Source organism: Protopterus annectens, chromosome 13.part0 (assembly GCF_019279795.1).
Source record: "Protopterus annectens isolate FY-2018-M chromosome 13.part0, PAN1.0, whole genome shotgun sequence".
NCBI classification, from domain to species: domain Eukaryota; kingdom Metazoa; phylum Chordata; order Ceratodontiformes; family Protopteridae; genus Protopterus; species Protopterus annectens.
Genome location: NC_056747.1, coordinates 1,160,021,456 through 1,160,039,540, shown reverse-complemented (window position 1 = coordinate 1,160,039,540; position 18,085 = coordinate 1,160,021,456). Strand labels below are relative to the sequence as shown.

General features: G+C 40.3%; 1 protein-coding gene across 1 annotated transcript in view; it reads right to left on the bottom strand.

Annotated features, from left to right (window-relative positions):
* The window catches only part of NAGS (N-acetylglutamate synthase), a 207,817-nt gene that overhangs the window by 74,734 nt on the left and 114,998 nt on the right, over window positions 1–18,085 (bottom strand). Inside the window, exons 4-5 of the mRNA XM_044055156.1 lie at window positions 13,742–13,922; window positions 13,387–13,558 (exon numbers count right to left, since the gene is read on the bottom strand). Of these exons, the coding sequence (XP_043911091.1) occupies window positions 13,387–13,558; window positions 13,742–13,922 (353 nt within the window). The remainder of the gene's footprint in view (window positions 1–13,386; window positions 13,559–13,741; window positions 13,923–18,085) is intronic.

The window sequence follows — 18,085 nt, the reverse complement described above, 5'->3', positions numbered from 1 at the left end:
ACACTACAGTACAGCCACAACAGCCTTTTCTCCTTTTTGCCTTTTCCTTAAATTTTTGTTTATAAATACAAAGTACTCAAGCTCTGACCCCATTCCTATTCCAATTTTGTATGCCGAACCTAGCTAAATTTTAATCCACTCTCTTAGCTCAGCATAATCCACTCACTAAAAAAATCTTACATGTCCTCAATCTCCACAAATACTCTAAACCGCACAATGCCATGATTACTGCTAATGGCAACTAATCCCCACCCAACTGGGTTAGGACCACATTCAAATGTTTTTTCCTGGTCCAGTCCTGCACCAACTGGTTAAACTTTCAAGACCTCAGTCAATTCCCACCCCTTGTCTACCACATAGCTTAGAATGTCCAAGTCTCTCCTTGGCAGACTTAGACCACTAGAAATATAACTCTTCCCCCTACCCCACTCATTTTCAACCGTGGTGTCTCCTTCCCCTCCCCTGCAGCGTTTAGGGTCTAATACACCGATCATCCAATAGCATTCCTTCCTCTTTTGCCTTAAGCATTAAATAAAATACTGTACCAGCTGGACCTTGCCCACTCCCCTGCCCTCTACATGATGTGGCGATACCCCCCCCCCGAATTTCGATTTGATCCCCTCAATAAGTTCACTACTCTACTACTATACCTCCCTTCTTTGTCAGTCCTCAACAACCTATCTCCAGATATCTTCATGTCACACCCCTCATCAGTGATCCACATTTCTATGATTTTATTTATTTTATATATTTTACATTTGTTTACTGGGAAGGTCCGGCTGGACACATGTCCTTTTTCAGCAGAGGACCAGGAAGAAAAGCTCCATTTAGTGCATATGCATACATACATGAATAAGATATGAATATGTAGGCAAGACATATCAAAGTACAACTGGCAGTAGATGCATTGCATAACTTAACTGTGAGTTATTTAGATCAGTAAAGGATGAGATAACATCGGAGTGCAGTACATTGAGATATAGTGCCTTATTTTTACAAGTGTTACATAATCTAATAGTACACTAGAGGCATTCTATGAAGGAATGAGAAAATATAGATAGTAAGAGAGTGAAGAAATAGCAGTATATGTAGACTCAAAGTGTGTGTTATTTAGGCAGTGGTGAATAAAGTAGGTTATTAGAAGGTTGGCTAAGTTATGATGTTATAGTTTCTGAGAGGTTAATTAGGAAGATTTGTAAAGGAGACAGTTGAGAGTGAGATGTTTTCTATCAAGTGATGGTGGAACATGAGCAGAGTGATTTGGTAAGGAAGTGTTGTTTTAGGTTAGTTTTGAAATGAGGTAAGGATGTTATGGAGGTAATGTTGACTGTCAGTTCATTCCAGAGTTTACCTATGTAGTTAGCAAATAGAGAATCCCCTGCTTGGTTTTTGGATAAGTAGATTTTTATTTGTTGCTTTTGCTGGAGGAGTGTAGTATTCTATTGGTACTATAGTGTTGAAGAAGGGTTTGTACGGATGGTACTTTTTCAGGATTTGAGCGGAGTTTGAGGGCCATTGTTAGTACCCTTCATTTTCCTATCTAAATACCTTGCACTGCATAGTAGTAATACTACCCAGCCATACTTTAAGCACTACTTGTTTGCTCCTCTGATATGTTTCGTCGTTTTTTCGCTTCTGTATACTAACTCTGTTTTCTTCTTTCTGTGACAGCACCTCCTACCTTCCCATTTTATTTTATAGGTTTAAACATTAAAATGTACTTTTCCAGTCAACCATCAATGTTTCTTCTGAGCTGAGATGGCGCATGTTGCTACATTAACGCTGCTTGCTCTTATGACAGCTCTCATGCTATTCCCTTACCAGTCATAGGTTAATAGGTTGGTACCAGGCTATCAGCCCTACGGCCTATACAAACAAGCTTAGCCATAACAATTCCCTGGCTATTTCTTCCCACACTATTTACCTCCCTGGACCCCTGTCAGAAATCTACCCAATGTGGGAATAGAACCCACAGCTTTCTGTATGAAAGGCAGGTGTGCTACCTATTGCACCACTGGCACAAGTCAGTGTCCCCAAGCCCTTGTACAGTATCACTTCACTCTGAATCCCTTCCTTCCTGCGCATGCTGCTGTTGGCATAGGAAACACTACTGAGAATTCTACCTGCAGTCCTTATCCTGGTATCTCTGTTACCAACTCAAATGTCTCCCTAGATGTGCATACAGCTCCCCTTCAATGACCACCTTGCTTACCTACAGCCATGTCGCATGAACTGCAAGCCCAAAGACAAGTTTTAACTTGATCTCACCTATCTTCTTTTACACGGCATTTAATCTTAGTGAATGAGTCTCCAGTTAACAAAACCCTTTTAACTAGCATCAGAATAACTCATCTCATTCAGTCCCTGCTCAATATCGCCACTCTTCCTATCTGCAACATTTCTTCTTCCAGTCCCACCAACCCAGCCCATCTCACTGCCTGTTCTGGCTCCTTACCTCTGTGTTTCACCTGATTTCTTTCCCATCCCTTCTGTCCTTAAACCTTATCCACCTTTCTGTCTCTCCCGTCTAGTAGAGCACCCCTCCCTGCTCACCTCCCCTTGTCCTTAATGTACTCTTAGTTTCTGGTGTGCCCACTTCTTGTTCTATCATCCACCTCATCACTTACACTGCTTTTGCACATGTATTTGATTCTACCTTTGTTTCTATCTCTTCTATCTTCTTGCCTTCCCACCCATGACTACCTATGTCACTTTATCCCTTCACCTTCTTTGTACCACTCTGCTATGCACTGCTCTGACAAACACTGCTCACGTCTTCTTGCACTGCCTTTCTCCTCCAACTTTCCACACCATACTGTCTACTGGCCTCTTGCTTCCAGCCTTTCAGTCCGATTCTGTTCTGTCTCTGCTGGCAAGTTAATCCACTGCCAACTCTAGTATTCATTAAATCCCTTGAAGTTCCCCCATTCTCCTGCAAACATCACATCTTCTAGCATCTCAAAGTTCCCTGAACTAAACTGCTGTCTCATATCCTCAGCACATTATCTACGTCTCTTCATTCCTTCTGTCAGATTTGCACTGTTCCATTCATCTATCCCCAGTCTTGAATCCCATGCTTTTTTTGCTATTTGTATTTATCTCCATATCTCTCTCTCTTCCTCTCTCTTATACAGTCTGTAAAAAAACAAAACAACTAGCCTTGGCTTTTTTACATCACATAATATCCCCAACACATGACAAACAAAATAATTGTAAGATCAAAGGAATCCAATGGACCAGCATCACACCAGGAAAAACCTCCCTAGGAATAGGCGTAGCAGTCTGGCTAGGCAAAGGTATATTGCCTACCCCTTCTCCCAACACTGACAACAGTGGTTCTCCTTTGCCCACTAAGGGCACTTCAACAGCAGCAGCAAAGAGTGTGTCTAACTCTGGTCCTTGGTGGCTGTAGGGACTACACCAGAGAGAGCCAAGGAAAAAAACATGAATGATTTAAAAAAACAGAAGTGGCCACACAGAGTCACAAAATATCTGTGGCCAAGGAACTTTATCAGCCTGCCATGGTGGCAAAGACTGTTTATTAATTTTCTTCCTCTTGTGGCTGGAAGAAGGAAGAAAGTGTGATGAGAGACTTAGGGACACAGGTGGACAGTGGACTCACTTTCGATAACCACATTGCCACAACAGTCAAGAAATCCTTCTATGTGGCACACCTCATCACTAAGGGCTTTTCATCCAGAAAAAAGGAAGTCATTGTCCCACTGTACTCATCCCTCATTAGACCCATTATAGAGTATAATGCCCCATTTGTTATGTACCTCACAAGACATCTGCAACAGCTTGAATGGCCACAGAAATACCTCACCAAAAGAATCACAGGCCTAAAGCAGATGCCATATACTGACAGTCTAAAAAAACTCCAGCTATACTCTGTGGCATATCGTCTACTCACAGGCGATCTCTGCTTAACATACAAGGCCATGTCAAACCCTGAGCTGTTGGACATGCTCCACTTAAAGAAATCCCAATCCCTCAGAGCCACATGCTCCAGGGATCTAAACCTTATCATTACATTGAACAAAACATGCTGGACGGATAGGTTCCTGACCCAGAGACTCCCCATACTCTGGAATAGACTGCCCGTACATATCAAGCAGAGCGCCTATTTGGCCCTTTTCAAAAGGAACCTTGATGACTGGATGGGAGATAGGAAATTCACCCCGGAGATCATGTCAGTCGCCCTGCTAGACAGGGGCCTGGAGAAGTAAATATTGTGGAAGGAAATATCCAGGGAATTGTTATGGCTAGGCTTGCATAGGCCCTAGGGTCGATAGCCTAGTACCAACCTATGAACCTATGAACAGAGGAAAAGGTAGGTTGTTAATGCTTTAGCAGAAAAATCATGCCAGATTCCTGGGGAAGCCTGGCAGCAGTAGTTGTTAAAACAAGTAAGCTGTAAAAAAGTCACTTTTTTCCACAAAAAAAAAACAGTACAAAAATACTTTTCCCCAGCCTCCGAAAGTAAAATAGCATAACCTCAGAAAAAGAAGTTATGTACTCACCATAATGTTCCATCTGAGTAGTTGTACTTCATTTGTCTTCAACCTGCAGGTTACGGATCCGACTCAGATCCAAGCCAGCAATTTCAAAATCATCTGCTCCGAACTCCAAGCTCCTCCCCCTACCCATAATATACCACCACCACCATTCCTTCCTTCAGATCGAGTTTGCTACCCCATAAAATAAGGAACCCGATCCAACAAACCTTATTTCACCAACTTTTCTCAACTAGAGTCGCAAAAGTGTACTCTGCTACATAGTAAGCCAGCAGGTTCGGGGGAAGAAGGGGGGATGGTTGAAGACAAATGAAGTATAACTGAAGTAGTTGACTTTATTTGGTCTTCAACCTGTGGGACAGAGTCCCCAGCTACCTATAACCTTGGGTGGCCCTCATGGAAGGATGTTCCAAAGCACCACAGAGCGAAAGGATGCCCGGCCTCTAAATACCAAATCCAACTTATAATGGGAAATAAAAGTATGAGATGAGGACCAAGTAGCCGCAGAACAGATATCATCCAAGGACACCCTGGATCAGAAGGCAGCTGAAGTAGCCATGGACCTGGTGGACTGGGCTCTAACCTGACCCAGAGGAGACAAGCCCTTGTCTTTGTACACTTGAAAAATACAGAGCGACATCCATTTAGCAATGGTCACCTTGGAAATGGGTATACCCAAAAACGGTTTAGCGAAAGACACAAACAACTGGTCAGACTTTCTGAAACACTTGGTTCTGTGTAAATAAAAACGTAGTTGTCTATGAACATCTAACAAATGCAACTTATATTCACCTTTATTTTTGAAATTTGGAAAAAAAAACAGGTAAATTGATAGTCTGATTGATGTTTGCCTCAGAGGCCACTTTGGGAAGAAACGAGGGATTGTAAGAAGAGAAACCCCGTTCTTGTGGAAAACCATGTATGGGACCTGGACAGACAATGCCTGCAGTTCAGAGACCCTCCTAGCCAAGGTGATAGCCACTAGAAAGGCTGTCTTCCAGGACAGAAATTTATGGTCTACTGTTGCAGACGGTTCAAAAGTAGGAGCAACCAGTGCTTGCAACACCAAGGTAAGGTCCCATGGAGGAGTGGGATCTTTGACCGGGGGCCTCAAGAGAAAGGTACCTTTGATAAAGGCTTTGCACACTCTGGAAGAAGCCAAAAAAGTCATATTTTCGATTGCCAAAAATTCAAAAATAGCCAGAATTGGTGGCGAGAAGGGATCCAAGATTCTCTGAGAGGCCCAGATGGAAAAACTCTTCCATTTGCTATGGTATATTTTTCTGGTGGTACAATAGCCCTGCTACGTTCGTCCTCGCTATGCTCGGGCTCTCTTCACTCCCCTCCCTGCCCCCAATTTCCTCCCGCCCCCAGTACCTCTAAATTTATAGTACTATAGCCACTCCCCCACTTTCTAGATCCTATCTGCTTTCATTTGGGATAATTCCACCCACCCCCATTCTTACATTTTAATAGTACCTATTAGCTTTCATCTGGCATTCTCCCATCCCCCTTCCAGTACCTTTACCTCACCACTCTATCTTCTGGTGTTGCATCACCAGATAAAACAGTTCCTTAACTCACTAGCTGAATCACAGATAATGATATACTCCTCTTTACTACCCCTCTTGTTTACTCCATACCTCCTTACCTTGTATGAAAACCAGTTTCTCACGGGATTTCAGGTCTCAAAAGGCCATACTATCAGCCCAGCTGTAAATCCTTCCACCTCCAACCATACTTACAGTACCAGATCCTATCCAACATCTTGTTCAGTCTATCAACATCTCAACCCCAGGCACATTAGCTCTAGATCCAAACACTACCACAAACTAATAAACAAATTCCAGAAGTTCATCACCAACTATAGACTCAACCTAATACTTGGTGGTGATATTCACCCCAACCCTGGCCCACCCACTTCAGATACACATACCCCCTCTACTTGCAATCTAAGCTACAAACCTACAATTAATAGGCCTACTAACTCTCTCCTAGCCTGTCATCTCAATATTAGAAGCATTAATAACAAGGTACATGAATTGCATGCACTTCTGGATGTCCACTCCCCTGAGATTCTCTGTTTATCTGAAACCTGGTTAAAACCTAACACTAAAGACAATGAAATGTTACCACCTGGGTAAAACATACACGGGCTGGATCGTGCTTCGAGGACAGGGCTGGAGTAGCTGTACTCTATAATCTGATTTGAATGTCACCATAGATGTAATACAACTACCTCAGATTAATAACTCATAGATTCTTGCCACCAAATTGCAACTTAATAAAAATAAATGCATTAATATAATCTGTATGTACATTCCCCCAGGTGACAATATATCTACACTTGAAGATATCCTGCACTGGCTATCATGTCACTACCCCCAAGAAACCCTACTACTTGGAGACTTTAACATAGACTGGGGCACCTGTTCCTCAGAATCGCCAACCACCCATATTAACCTGCATGCATTTACACAATTTATATCCACCCCTACCAGGATAGGTAAACCCAACCAAAAAGAAAGCATACTTGACTGGGTACTCATAAACAGTCACCCCCAACGGTATACCTCTGGTACCCTCCTTGATGGCCTAAGCGATCACCTTCTCACATATGTAATTAAGCACAAAACCATTAATTCCCAACAACCCTTACTCAGAAAGGTTAGAAACAATAAAAACTTTGACCCTGCCAAATTCCAACAAGAACTAAACTCATGCATTTGGTCTATTCTAAAACACATCCCCTTAGAGAAAGCAATAGCATACTTTAACAACAAATTCCTTGAGATCCCTGATTTGCATGCACCTGTTCATTCAAAGAGAACCAAGGCAAAAACTGTGCCATGGCTTTCTAAAGAGTCTAAACTCAAAATTACCCTTAGAAACAAAGCATGGGCTTTATGACGTTCTTCTAAAGACCCTCAAGATCACATTAAATACAGGCAATCCAGGAATGAAACCAAAAAATCAATTTTACAAAACAAAAAACAATACTACTGTAATTTACAGACAGTAAATCAAAATAACCATCAGAAGTTTTAGGCAGGTTTAAATAATCTACTACATCCTGGACAAACCTCAACCCCAATCCCTGCTGCTACTATTGATAAAACCCCTGAAGATGTTTCTGACAGTTTTAACCGATTCTTTACTGAGACAATTCAAGCCCTAGCTAGCCAACTACCTCCTAGCTCCCCTGGTCCTGAAAGTAGCACCCCTAGAAACCTACTTGCCTTCAGCTTCCAACCAGTCGCCACTTCACTTATCCGTACCTTGATCAAAAAATTAAAACCCACTACACTTTCTGCTGATCAACTCCCTGCCGAGTACCTACAAAAAATCAGCTGATTCTATTGCTTACCCCCTAATCAATCGAACCATAGTAGAAGCTAAAATTCCCACCATCTGAAAAATATCCTATGTAATCCCACTTCACAAAGGAGGCAGCTCTACTGAATTCTCCAATTATAGGCCAATAGCTATACTCTCTCCACTTGCAAAGATTATGGAAAAATGTATTCATAGACAACTCATGCACCACCTAATCCAGAATAACCATATGGCAGACACTCAGCATGGCTTCCGTCCTCATCACAGCACTACTTCAGCCCTCCTAGCCTTTACCAACGCCATAAACCATAATCGCAACAATAATTATAGATCCTCAGCCCATTTCTTGGTTCTTTCCAAGGCATTCGATATGGTTGATCACCAACTTTTAATCCACACCCTGCAAACATTCTGTCTAGACACTAGAGCCCTTCAATGGTTTCAATCCTACCTGAATGGTCTACAGCAGGCTGTCCTCTGGCAGAACAAACTCTCTAACCTTCCACCTAACACCCTTGGAGTACCACAAGGTTCTATACTAGGGCCCTTGCTGTTCTCCATCTTCATTAACGACCTTTATACTGTCATCCCAAAAGTCAGCTGTATCCAATATGCTGATGACTCTACTCTGATTTGCTAAGCCACATCTCCAGTAGAGTTATGGTCAGCTACCCAGACCACCTTTAATACAATAGAAAACTGGCTGTCTGAACGTCGTCTGATCCTGAATCCCAAAAAAACTAAAATGGTGTTATTTTCACCGACACGTAGGTCTACCACTTTCACCTTTACCATAAATTCAAATGATGGCACAATAATCTCCCCTGACCCCTCTACAAAACTTTTAGGTGTCATCATAGACAATAATCTAAAATTTGACCTACATGTTAACCAAACTATCAAAATCATCAATAAAAAACTAGGGTCACTTTACAGAATAAAAGCCTTCCTAACCCCTCCAGCTAAAATTGCCATAGCTCGCTCTCACCTTCTTTCAACCCTTCTGTATGCATCCCCTCTACTCTCGAATTTAAACAAGACTGTCCTTAAACTCTCAATTTGCTACAACCACATTGCCAGGTTTGCCACTGGGCTGCCTTTTAGGACACATCATTGCATCAATCTAAATCAGCTTGGGTGGCTTGAACTACCCAGCCTAATCCAGTATAACCAACTGATTATGGTCTATAAAATCCTCTATAATCTGGACAATACTCCTGCACTTAAAAATATTATCACCCCCTATAACAATCCTAGACCGCTTTGATCCTCTAACAAACTACTAATTCAGACTAGCAAAATTAATAGCACAGCCGGTGACTCTCTTTTTGCAAACTCTGTAAGTAGATCCTGGAACTCTCTTCCAGCTGATATTACCTTACTTTCCACCTTAGGTCAATTTAAAACTAGACTCAAACAACATTTGTTACTTAACTGGCTATGTCAATGTATCAAGCCTGGCTAACTCTCTCTAGAATGTGTAAAAATCTGTTAACCAGTTTACTATGTAATTTAATTTAATCCTGACTTGCGCTCAGGATTAACTCTAACCTGTTTAACATGCTTACTTATGTAATCTCTGTAAATAGTCTGCTTGTAATATGTAATGCTGGTATTATGTAATGCTGTATCTGCTTACCCTTAGAGCCTTTCTCCCTGGGCCTCCGCTGAAAATGAACATGCATCCAGTCGGATTATCCCGGTCAACAAATGTAAAATAAAAATAAATACCTTGACAATTTTTTCTTTTATCAATAATCAAAAAAGCTAATGCAGAGGCAGATGTCAACAGTACAGATACCAGATATTCTGGTATCAGTATGGCAGAGGACCCAAAAATGCACAGGAAAGCCAAAAAAAAAATGAGCTTGTCCAATTAAAGGTAGCTCAGTCCACATAAATAATATGAATTTTCCAGGGCTGAAGACTGACTCACAGAGCTTAACAGAAAAGTTCCTGGAGAAGACGGTTCCCCCCGATCATCTGGGGACAGCAGAAGAACTACCAAAGGCCATGCCGGATTCCACGGTAGTGATCTCACCGACTGCCTCCAAAAGAGCTATCCAAACAATGGAGCCCTGCTAAAAATATTACCTGAGCCAGTAGTGCTGAAGCCGTGCCTCTTCAGAGTGAGCATCCTTAGGTACATACAAAACTACTATGGTCTCATTGGCCACATAATCCCCCACCCCCACCAGCAATCTTTTCCATGACTAGCTTTCTTGTTTGTTACGTCAATGTTTTTTTTTTTTTCTTGGGGGAGGTATTCCTTAAGCCTTTTCATGGTTCTCTGGTTTGAGATAGGAAGATGCCTTTTGTCCAGACACACAAGCAGTTTCACGGGCTCTACAAATGCCTCCAATTTTTACCTCATCAGAAAATGGGTCTTTTAGTTAATAATTTAACTGTGCTTACAGGATCTGATCTCATGATCCTTGCTCAGGCAAAACAGACACTGCAGATTATGGTCATTTTGGGGGAAATATGTTTTGACACTGGCACACTTGTTAGTGACCTTTTCATAGGGCATCATCAGCCAGTCAAAAAAAACCCCTTCCCAAGACAAAAATTTCAATGTAAACTCAAAAAGCAAATCAATGGAATAAGGTAAAGAAGTGAAAACAGTGAAAACTGAGTTACTAATTGCTCTTCAAGTTTAAAAGGAAGGAAATTGACTTGTGTTGGAGAAGCAAGTTTTCACTTTTTGTATGAAAAGATGAAAGATGGGTTGGGCTATCTACCTCTTTACACTGAAGCTTGTTAATGATGTCCAGTGTATGGGAAGAGATCAGCCTCCCTGTGTGAATGTCTGACTTCTTTTGAAATCAGGTCAGAAGCACTGACATCACCATCTGCCTGCAGCTTATCCCATGTATAAAGAAATTTTCTTGCTACAGTGATACTTAAAAAGCATTTATTGTTATAATGAGTACCTCATACTATTTATTTTGTACATAGCAAGGGAAGCCAGATAGCAGAGTAATTAAAGACTCTTAAAATAGATGGAAAGAGCCCTGGTCCTACGGGTTGAGTAAACAAACTTCAAAATAAATGGCAATGGCAAATTAAGGGAAGATGTAAACAACCTCATAGGGACAGAATTTACACCACATGTGGCTGGATACATGGTCAAAAATCACATTCATGAGATTGTAAAAAGCAAGATAAAGAAAATCAGTCAACCATAAGTCTGGGTCACCCACCTTGGATGACCTGCAATCTCCAATGGACAAATACTGGGGAAATTACTGCATTATCAAGGAAAATGACTCTGCAAAGAAAAAAAGTGTCCAGATTCCTTACACTCCTCAGAGGATTTAAAAAAAAAACTTTGTGGGTGGCCAAACAGACTGGCTGGTTTGCACAGCCTACTAATCACCAGAGACAGTGCAGCTGGAAAAGGCAGATGCGGAAAGAAATCTGTGTGAATACAAACATAACATTTTTGGGAGCTCTCTGGTAATGATCATATTACATTTCCAGGTCAAATTTATCCTCAAGAAAGTGGATCTGATTTTCACTTTAAAGTCTACCCTACCTATGCATCAATCTCAGCTCCTCATCAAACAATGGTTCACATCATATCATAGGCCTATGTTATGAATAACTGGAGCAACCTAATTCAGCCCACCAGCAACCACAACGTTACAATCGGTCACTAATCCATCTGGATCATCTGCATTCATCCTCATCTAGGAGATTATCTGGATTTTGCTAAGCATATCAGTTAATGGCCTTTAACTCCCTTCATTTGACCAGTTCCATTTCAGGAGACCAGACCATGGGAAGGCGTGCCTGAAATAAGCCAGATAATGGTCTGATCAAAACACAAGTTTCACTAACAAATCCCTGGTTTTGGTACCCCAAGCTAGAACATCAAACATAATGAATATCCAAACTTAGGAGTACCGGTAAAAAGATAAGTGAATGAAGTCATGTTTTGCAATGTAGATAAAACTGTTTTACTGTTCCAGAGTAACTAATGAGTTCTAATTCCCACATCAGTCGTTAAATGTCTCTTAATTCCATGGTGTAACATAGCTAATTATTTCCTTTTCAATCACTTGATACTAAAAAAAAAAATCTGGAAAACTATAGGGAGACCTCAATAGATCAACTATATAATCACATATTAACATACTTTACTGTTAAAAGTATTAATTATTGCAAATGAGTATTTTTTTAAACTTTCCTAATTACAGAGAATGGGGCTAATGAGGCCAGCTAAAATAAATGCTTTGCACTTGAGTGCAAAAACATTTATTTTAGACTCACAAAAGGGTGATATATGTTAAAGTTTTGTAGTTAGCAAAATGCTAAATACAAAACAGTAAAAAATGTCCAATCAGGAGAGATCATGGCTGGTAGTGGGGCATTACAGGCGTTAGAGAACTGAGATCATTTTTTTTAATAATTTCTATGCAATTGGATCTGCAGGCCGTATGGAAGGAAATGTTTGCTTTTTTCTGCAGATGATGCAAAGATATACACAAACTTGGTGTAGAAAAAAGATCTGTAAAGTTTGTAGGAATGCTCTACAACACATTAGCTTAAATTCCATAAAATAAAAAAAAAAAAGTAAAATGATGACTCTGGAAAGCAATAACTTAGAAGAGGAGTAAACACCTAGAAAATGTGCAATAGCAACGACAAAAACAGAAAAGGAACTAGAACCCGTCATGTTAGATTATGCAAAAATAAAGTGTGGCAATACCACTGAGATAATTAAAACACAAAGAAAGAGACATTAAGCCACAGCAGAAAGCAAGAAAGTGTTACCGCTCTCTACAGTCAGCTAGTAAGACCCCATGTGATTTCATCTCTGCAAGGATTTAGTCATGGCAGTTGCAGTTCAAAAAGTAAAATAGTGCTATATTTTTACCTCACGCTATATAATGTTATCATTATCATAGCTTAATAAATACAGCTTTAAAAAAAAGAAGGCGACATGGACATAAAGTTAACTGAGAGGAATCTAAATAGTCATAAATGGGTGTCATGTTAAAACACAAAATGAAATAAATAACAAGGTGGATATCTTAGGAAGGCACAGACATTTTTAAAGAACTGTACTGGATAACTGAAACAAGCAAACACTGTAGAGTCAAAAAATAACAATTCAAGAGTGTACGGGGTGGTTACTAAGCAATATGGGTTCGAGCAATCCCTACCTACAGTTAAAACTAATCTTTCTATATTTAAACAGCTATTACAAAAGTGAAACATTTTACTCACTGTTCTTTTCAACAACAACGGTGAATAAGACAGTATTTTCATATTTACTGATGAATATAATTAGAACACAGTTGTTTTTTTATATCCAGGTTACAGCTACTGAAAAATTGGACATGTCAGTTGAACACTAAAATCAAGATTTGCAAACAGAAAGCACTGCCAATTCATTTTCTTGTCACGTTAGACATTTTTGCCATTACAACTATGGGGCAATAAATAAAACATGCAAATGAAATAAGCAGAAATCTCAAGGTATGAGTTTCATTTAAAACAGCCAAAAAACAATGGATGTCCTTACCCTTCAGATAAATAGATAGAATGCAACTTGTTTTCAATGGCACTGAAGTAATCTTCTCTTAAGCTCTTCCCAAAGGATTTGTTGATCAGAGATTTCAGTCGATCAAGATCTAATTCATCTAAGCTTTTATATCTGCGAATCGGCTCTGCATTTTTGAACAATGTTCCTGAACCTAAAACAGAGATCAGAACAGCAACTTCTGTTAAAAATCTTTATACAAACTTAATCTTTTAAGATGCAATTTCTTGCCTAAACCACAATCTACAGTCCTGTGGACAATAAATGTAATACGAGAATGCAGAAAATTCTAGAAAGTGCCGCTTCTTACATAAAAAATTAAATATCTTTTTCATACCTTTGTGACTAAACAGCTCTGTTAGGAGTGTTTCAGCAGATGTTATCACTGCTGAACAATCCACAGGCAAATGGTTTAGAAGGTCAACTATAAGCTTTGACTGTTTCCATACTTTGTTGTTCATCCAACTCGCGTTTGTCAACAGGTTTATGTCTGCAGGGAGATTCACCTGGCAGATTACCTATTCAGAAAGAAAACAAAACTGATGTATAAATCATTAAAAAAATGCAGTTTCATATTACACATACACTCAATTAAATATTTAATGTCTTATTTATAAATACATAAGTATTTCTGTATACATGATATATTGATGGATGCATATGTCTGTGTACGTTACACACATGCACATATGTACACAAATATCAGAAACTTCATGTATGTAAGCTCAAAGAGGCAATGGAGGTAGGACATACACAGAAAACACAGAGATTCAGTAATTCCAAAAGTCTGACAAAACAGAAAATGGTTATTGTCTTGGCTTCAACTTTTAAACAAAACAAAATAACTGCCCTCTTTGTTTTGTTTCAAACTGGAAACAAACTACTTCAAAAGTATGTAGTCCATACAGCTAATCAGAGTACAAGCTGTCTTTTGAAAAATCAAGAAAGTGTACAGCTGCAGGCCTCTCCAAGGCTCAGTTTCTAGCTCTAAAAACAGGTACTTCACAAGATACGCTCCAAATGGACTCTTCCACACCCTGTGTCCAGGTTCTTCCCTCAGATGATCTTTTGCGTGAGAAATGTACAGTTGTGTATGTAAACTTACCATAACAGTATATGTTCAAATGGATAATTGCTACAATAGTCTATGGCTTAAGCTATATGGAATGTCCTGCCAAGGATCAGACCATCTGGCCAGCTTCCAAAGCTCCAGGGCACCATACTCACACTCTAGCCTCTGCCCTGCATGAGGGGAAGCAGAAAAAAAATCAGAAGCTAGGCTGCCAAAACTTCAAATATTTCTTGCTGCACAAAGAGAAGGCTACAGCCCCTGCTAAAAAGGATACATACTAAAAATTCCACATACTGGCATAAAAATAGTAAAAATATGAGGATGGAGGGAGGGTGTGGCTATTGCAGAAGTGAACCATTTCAAACATCTACTGTTATGGTAAGTTTATTTACACAACTGTTCCATAATCATTATTAGAGCACTGCTGCAGAAACCTAATCTATACAGGACAAATACTACAGCTTAGAAAGCAAGGGAAGAGAAAGCTGGATCAGAATACAGCAGTCCTAGAAAATGGTCTTAGTACAGTCTGCTCAAGACCAAGAAAATGAATCTAGTTAGTAGCATATGGAAAAATATGTTCAGATAATCAAGTTGCTGTTTCTAGTACCTTTCTAGAGTCCACCTCAAAAAGCCACAGAAGTGGCCAGAGCCCTGAAATAATGGCCTTGGCCTTGCCTGGAAGTAACTTATTTTGGTGAGGACAACAAAAATCAATAGCATGGGACAACCATTTAGAAATCATCTGTATTGATACTGCTTGTCCCCTTTTCTTACTTACACAAGAGACAAAAAACTGGTCAACAATCCTGAAGGTTTCTGGCTTGTCAATGCAGTATCTGAGTTGCCTGTGGACATCTAGAATGTGAACGTTCCTTGTTCCCTTGTTTTTTTGGCTCTGAAAGAAAACACGGAGATAGAACAATCTGATTTAATGTAAGCTTTGAAAAGACCTTAGACATAAAGCAGGATTTTTTTCAAAGTAACCTTATCTTTGCAGAAAACGAGACACGATGACAAATCACAAGATCTTATAACTTGGGTATTTCTCTTGCAGAAGTAACAGCAATAAGCAGTACTGTTTTCCAAGATGCTGTTGTTGTTTGTCTTTCAGCTTTTCCCGGTTAAGGGTCGCCACAGCGGAACTCCAGTCTGCTAATGATTGGCGGTAGACTTTCATAAACGCCGAGGTGCCAGCTCGACGTTCAACCTTCAACGAAGGCAAGCCCATTTACACATGTCTTTCGAATGCCCACCCAACCGCAGGGAGGACATGCAGACTCCACACAGAAGGCACTCACTGCACTCCAGCCGAGAATCGAACAGGAGAACCTCTTGCTGTGAGGCAACAACGCTACCGCTGCACCACCACGGATGTTACTGTTTTCCAAGATAAAAACTTGAAATCAGCCTCAAAAGTAGACAGTGAATGTTCTCCCAAGGCAAAATTAAGATCCCAAAGAGGAGGATTCACTTGCCTTCTAGGTGTCTGGATATGTAACACACCTTCCAAAAACTGTTTACCTTATGATTGGGGGGGGGGGGGTGACTTCAGTCAAGCAGAAAAGGGCTAGAGATGAATCTTGATAAAAAAGTAAGAAAGGCCAAAGGATTACTACTCAAACAAATATTGAAGAATCAGGGGAAATTTGGACTGAAAATGATTATGATCCTTACTAAAACATGAACTATAAAATCTTATCCACTTGCTCTTAAATGATTTTCTAGTAAAAGTCTGTTTGCCTCCTTTAACGCCAGTTGCACATATTCAGAAATAAAAGGATCATAAAAAGTATTAAAATTCTATGATCCAGTCAAATGAAGTTGAAGGATGAGATGCATCAAACAACCCTTGTCCTGTGCGAGTAAGTTCATTCTGTGAGAAAACATTTAATAACTGCCCTTGGCCATTTTCAGAAGAAGAAGGGAGAACCACTGTTGCCTGGACCAAAAGGGAGTTGTGACGTCTCTCCTTTGGGGCCAGTAATCCAGGAGCCTCAATCCTCACCACTGATACTGGTGAGGAACATTCACATGGAACAAAAATAGACACACACACTATTTCCATATGCAGCTCTCTGCACCAAGCACAATTTCCCTTAAGATCACATAGGAAATGCACTCCCATCCTGGAGATGGGTTTCCTCTCTCTGTCTCATAAGGCCCCAAATAAGACTCCGCACACACACACACACACACACACACACACACACACACACCTGGGAAAGGCTGGCACAGATTTGCCAGCTATGTCCTCTCTGCCCAAACTATAAGGTAGATACTGCCACCAGAACACTCCAAAGCGATTTACTCTAAGGTTCTTACAAGGATACTAATTATACTTAGTAAAATTAATAATAATACAAATGTTAGTGTTTTGACAATGCAGCAAGGCTTTCAGAAATGGCCACAGTGTCACCAAATAAATATAAGTACTCTCAAAGGTTAAAATATTCTCTAAAAGACCAGCCACAATGAAAAGTTTAACTATATGTAAAACGAAGTTATATACTCACCATAACGTTTCATCTGAGTAGTTGTACTTCATTTGTCTTCAACCTGTGGGTATTTGGATACGGATCGGATTTGAGACGGCCGCATTACTAGCATCTGAGCTGAGCTCCAAGCTCCTCCCCTTACCCATAATGCCCCTCTATCTCATTCCTTCCCTCAGACCGAGTTTGCTGTACAAGAGAACATAAGCCCGACCCAATTAGACCTTACCAATAAAGATTTTTCACAAAACCCTGGCCAAGCATAACCAGGAGAGCCACAAGAGTGCACCTCTCCTATACCACGACAGGACAATAGTTATAAGGTCAGGTGAAAGGAGGGGGGAACGGTTGAAGACAAATAAAGTAAAACTACTCAGATGGAACGTTATGGTGAGTACATAACTTCTTTATCAGAAGTAGTTTACTTCATTTGGTTTTCAACCTGTGGGACAGAGTCCCCAGCTACCAACCCCGAGTCGCCCTCATGGAAGGATATTCTGGAGCACCACAGAACCAAAGGATGCCCTACTGCTAGACACAATGTCCAATTTGTAATGAAAGGTGTGAGATGAGGACCAAGTAGCTGCAGCACAGATATCATCCAGCGAAACCCTAGACCAAAAGGCCGCTGATGTTGCCATAGATCTAGCTGAATGGGCTTTCACCTGACCCGGAGGGGAGATACCTCTCAGAGTATGCTCGAATGATACATTGTGAAATCCAATGGGTGATGGTAACTTTGGAAATTGGTTTGCCTAGAAAGGGTTTGTGGTAAGAGACAAACAACTGGTCAGCTTTATGAAAAGATTTTGCTCTATGTAAATAAAACCTCAGCTGTCTGTGTAATCCAATAAATATAACTTGTATTCACCTCTGTATTGGAAGTTAGGAAAGAAGACAGGCAAACTGATAGTTTGATTGATATTTGCTTCTGAAGTCACTTTAGGGAGAAAGGAAGGATTAGTGCGCAGGGAAAACCTGTCTTTATGAAAAATCATATATGGAACTTTGATGGACAATGCTTGAAGTTCCAACACCCTCCTAGCTGAAGTGATGGGCACTAAGAAGGCTGTCTTCCAGGAAAGAAGCTCTAAATCTGCTGATGCCATGGGCT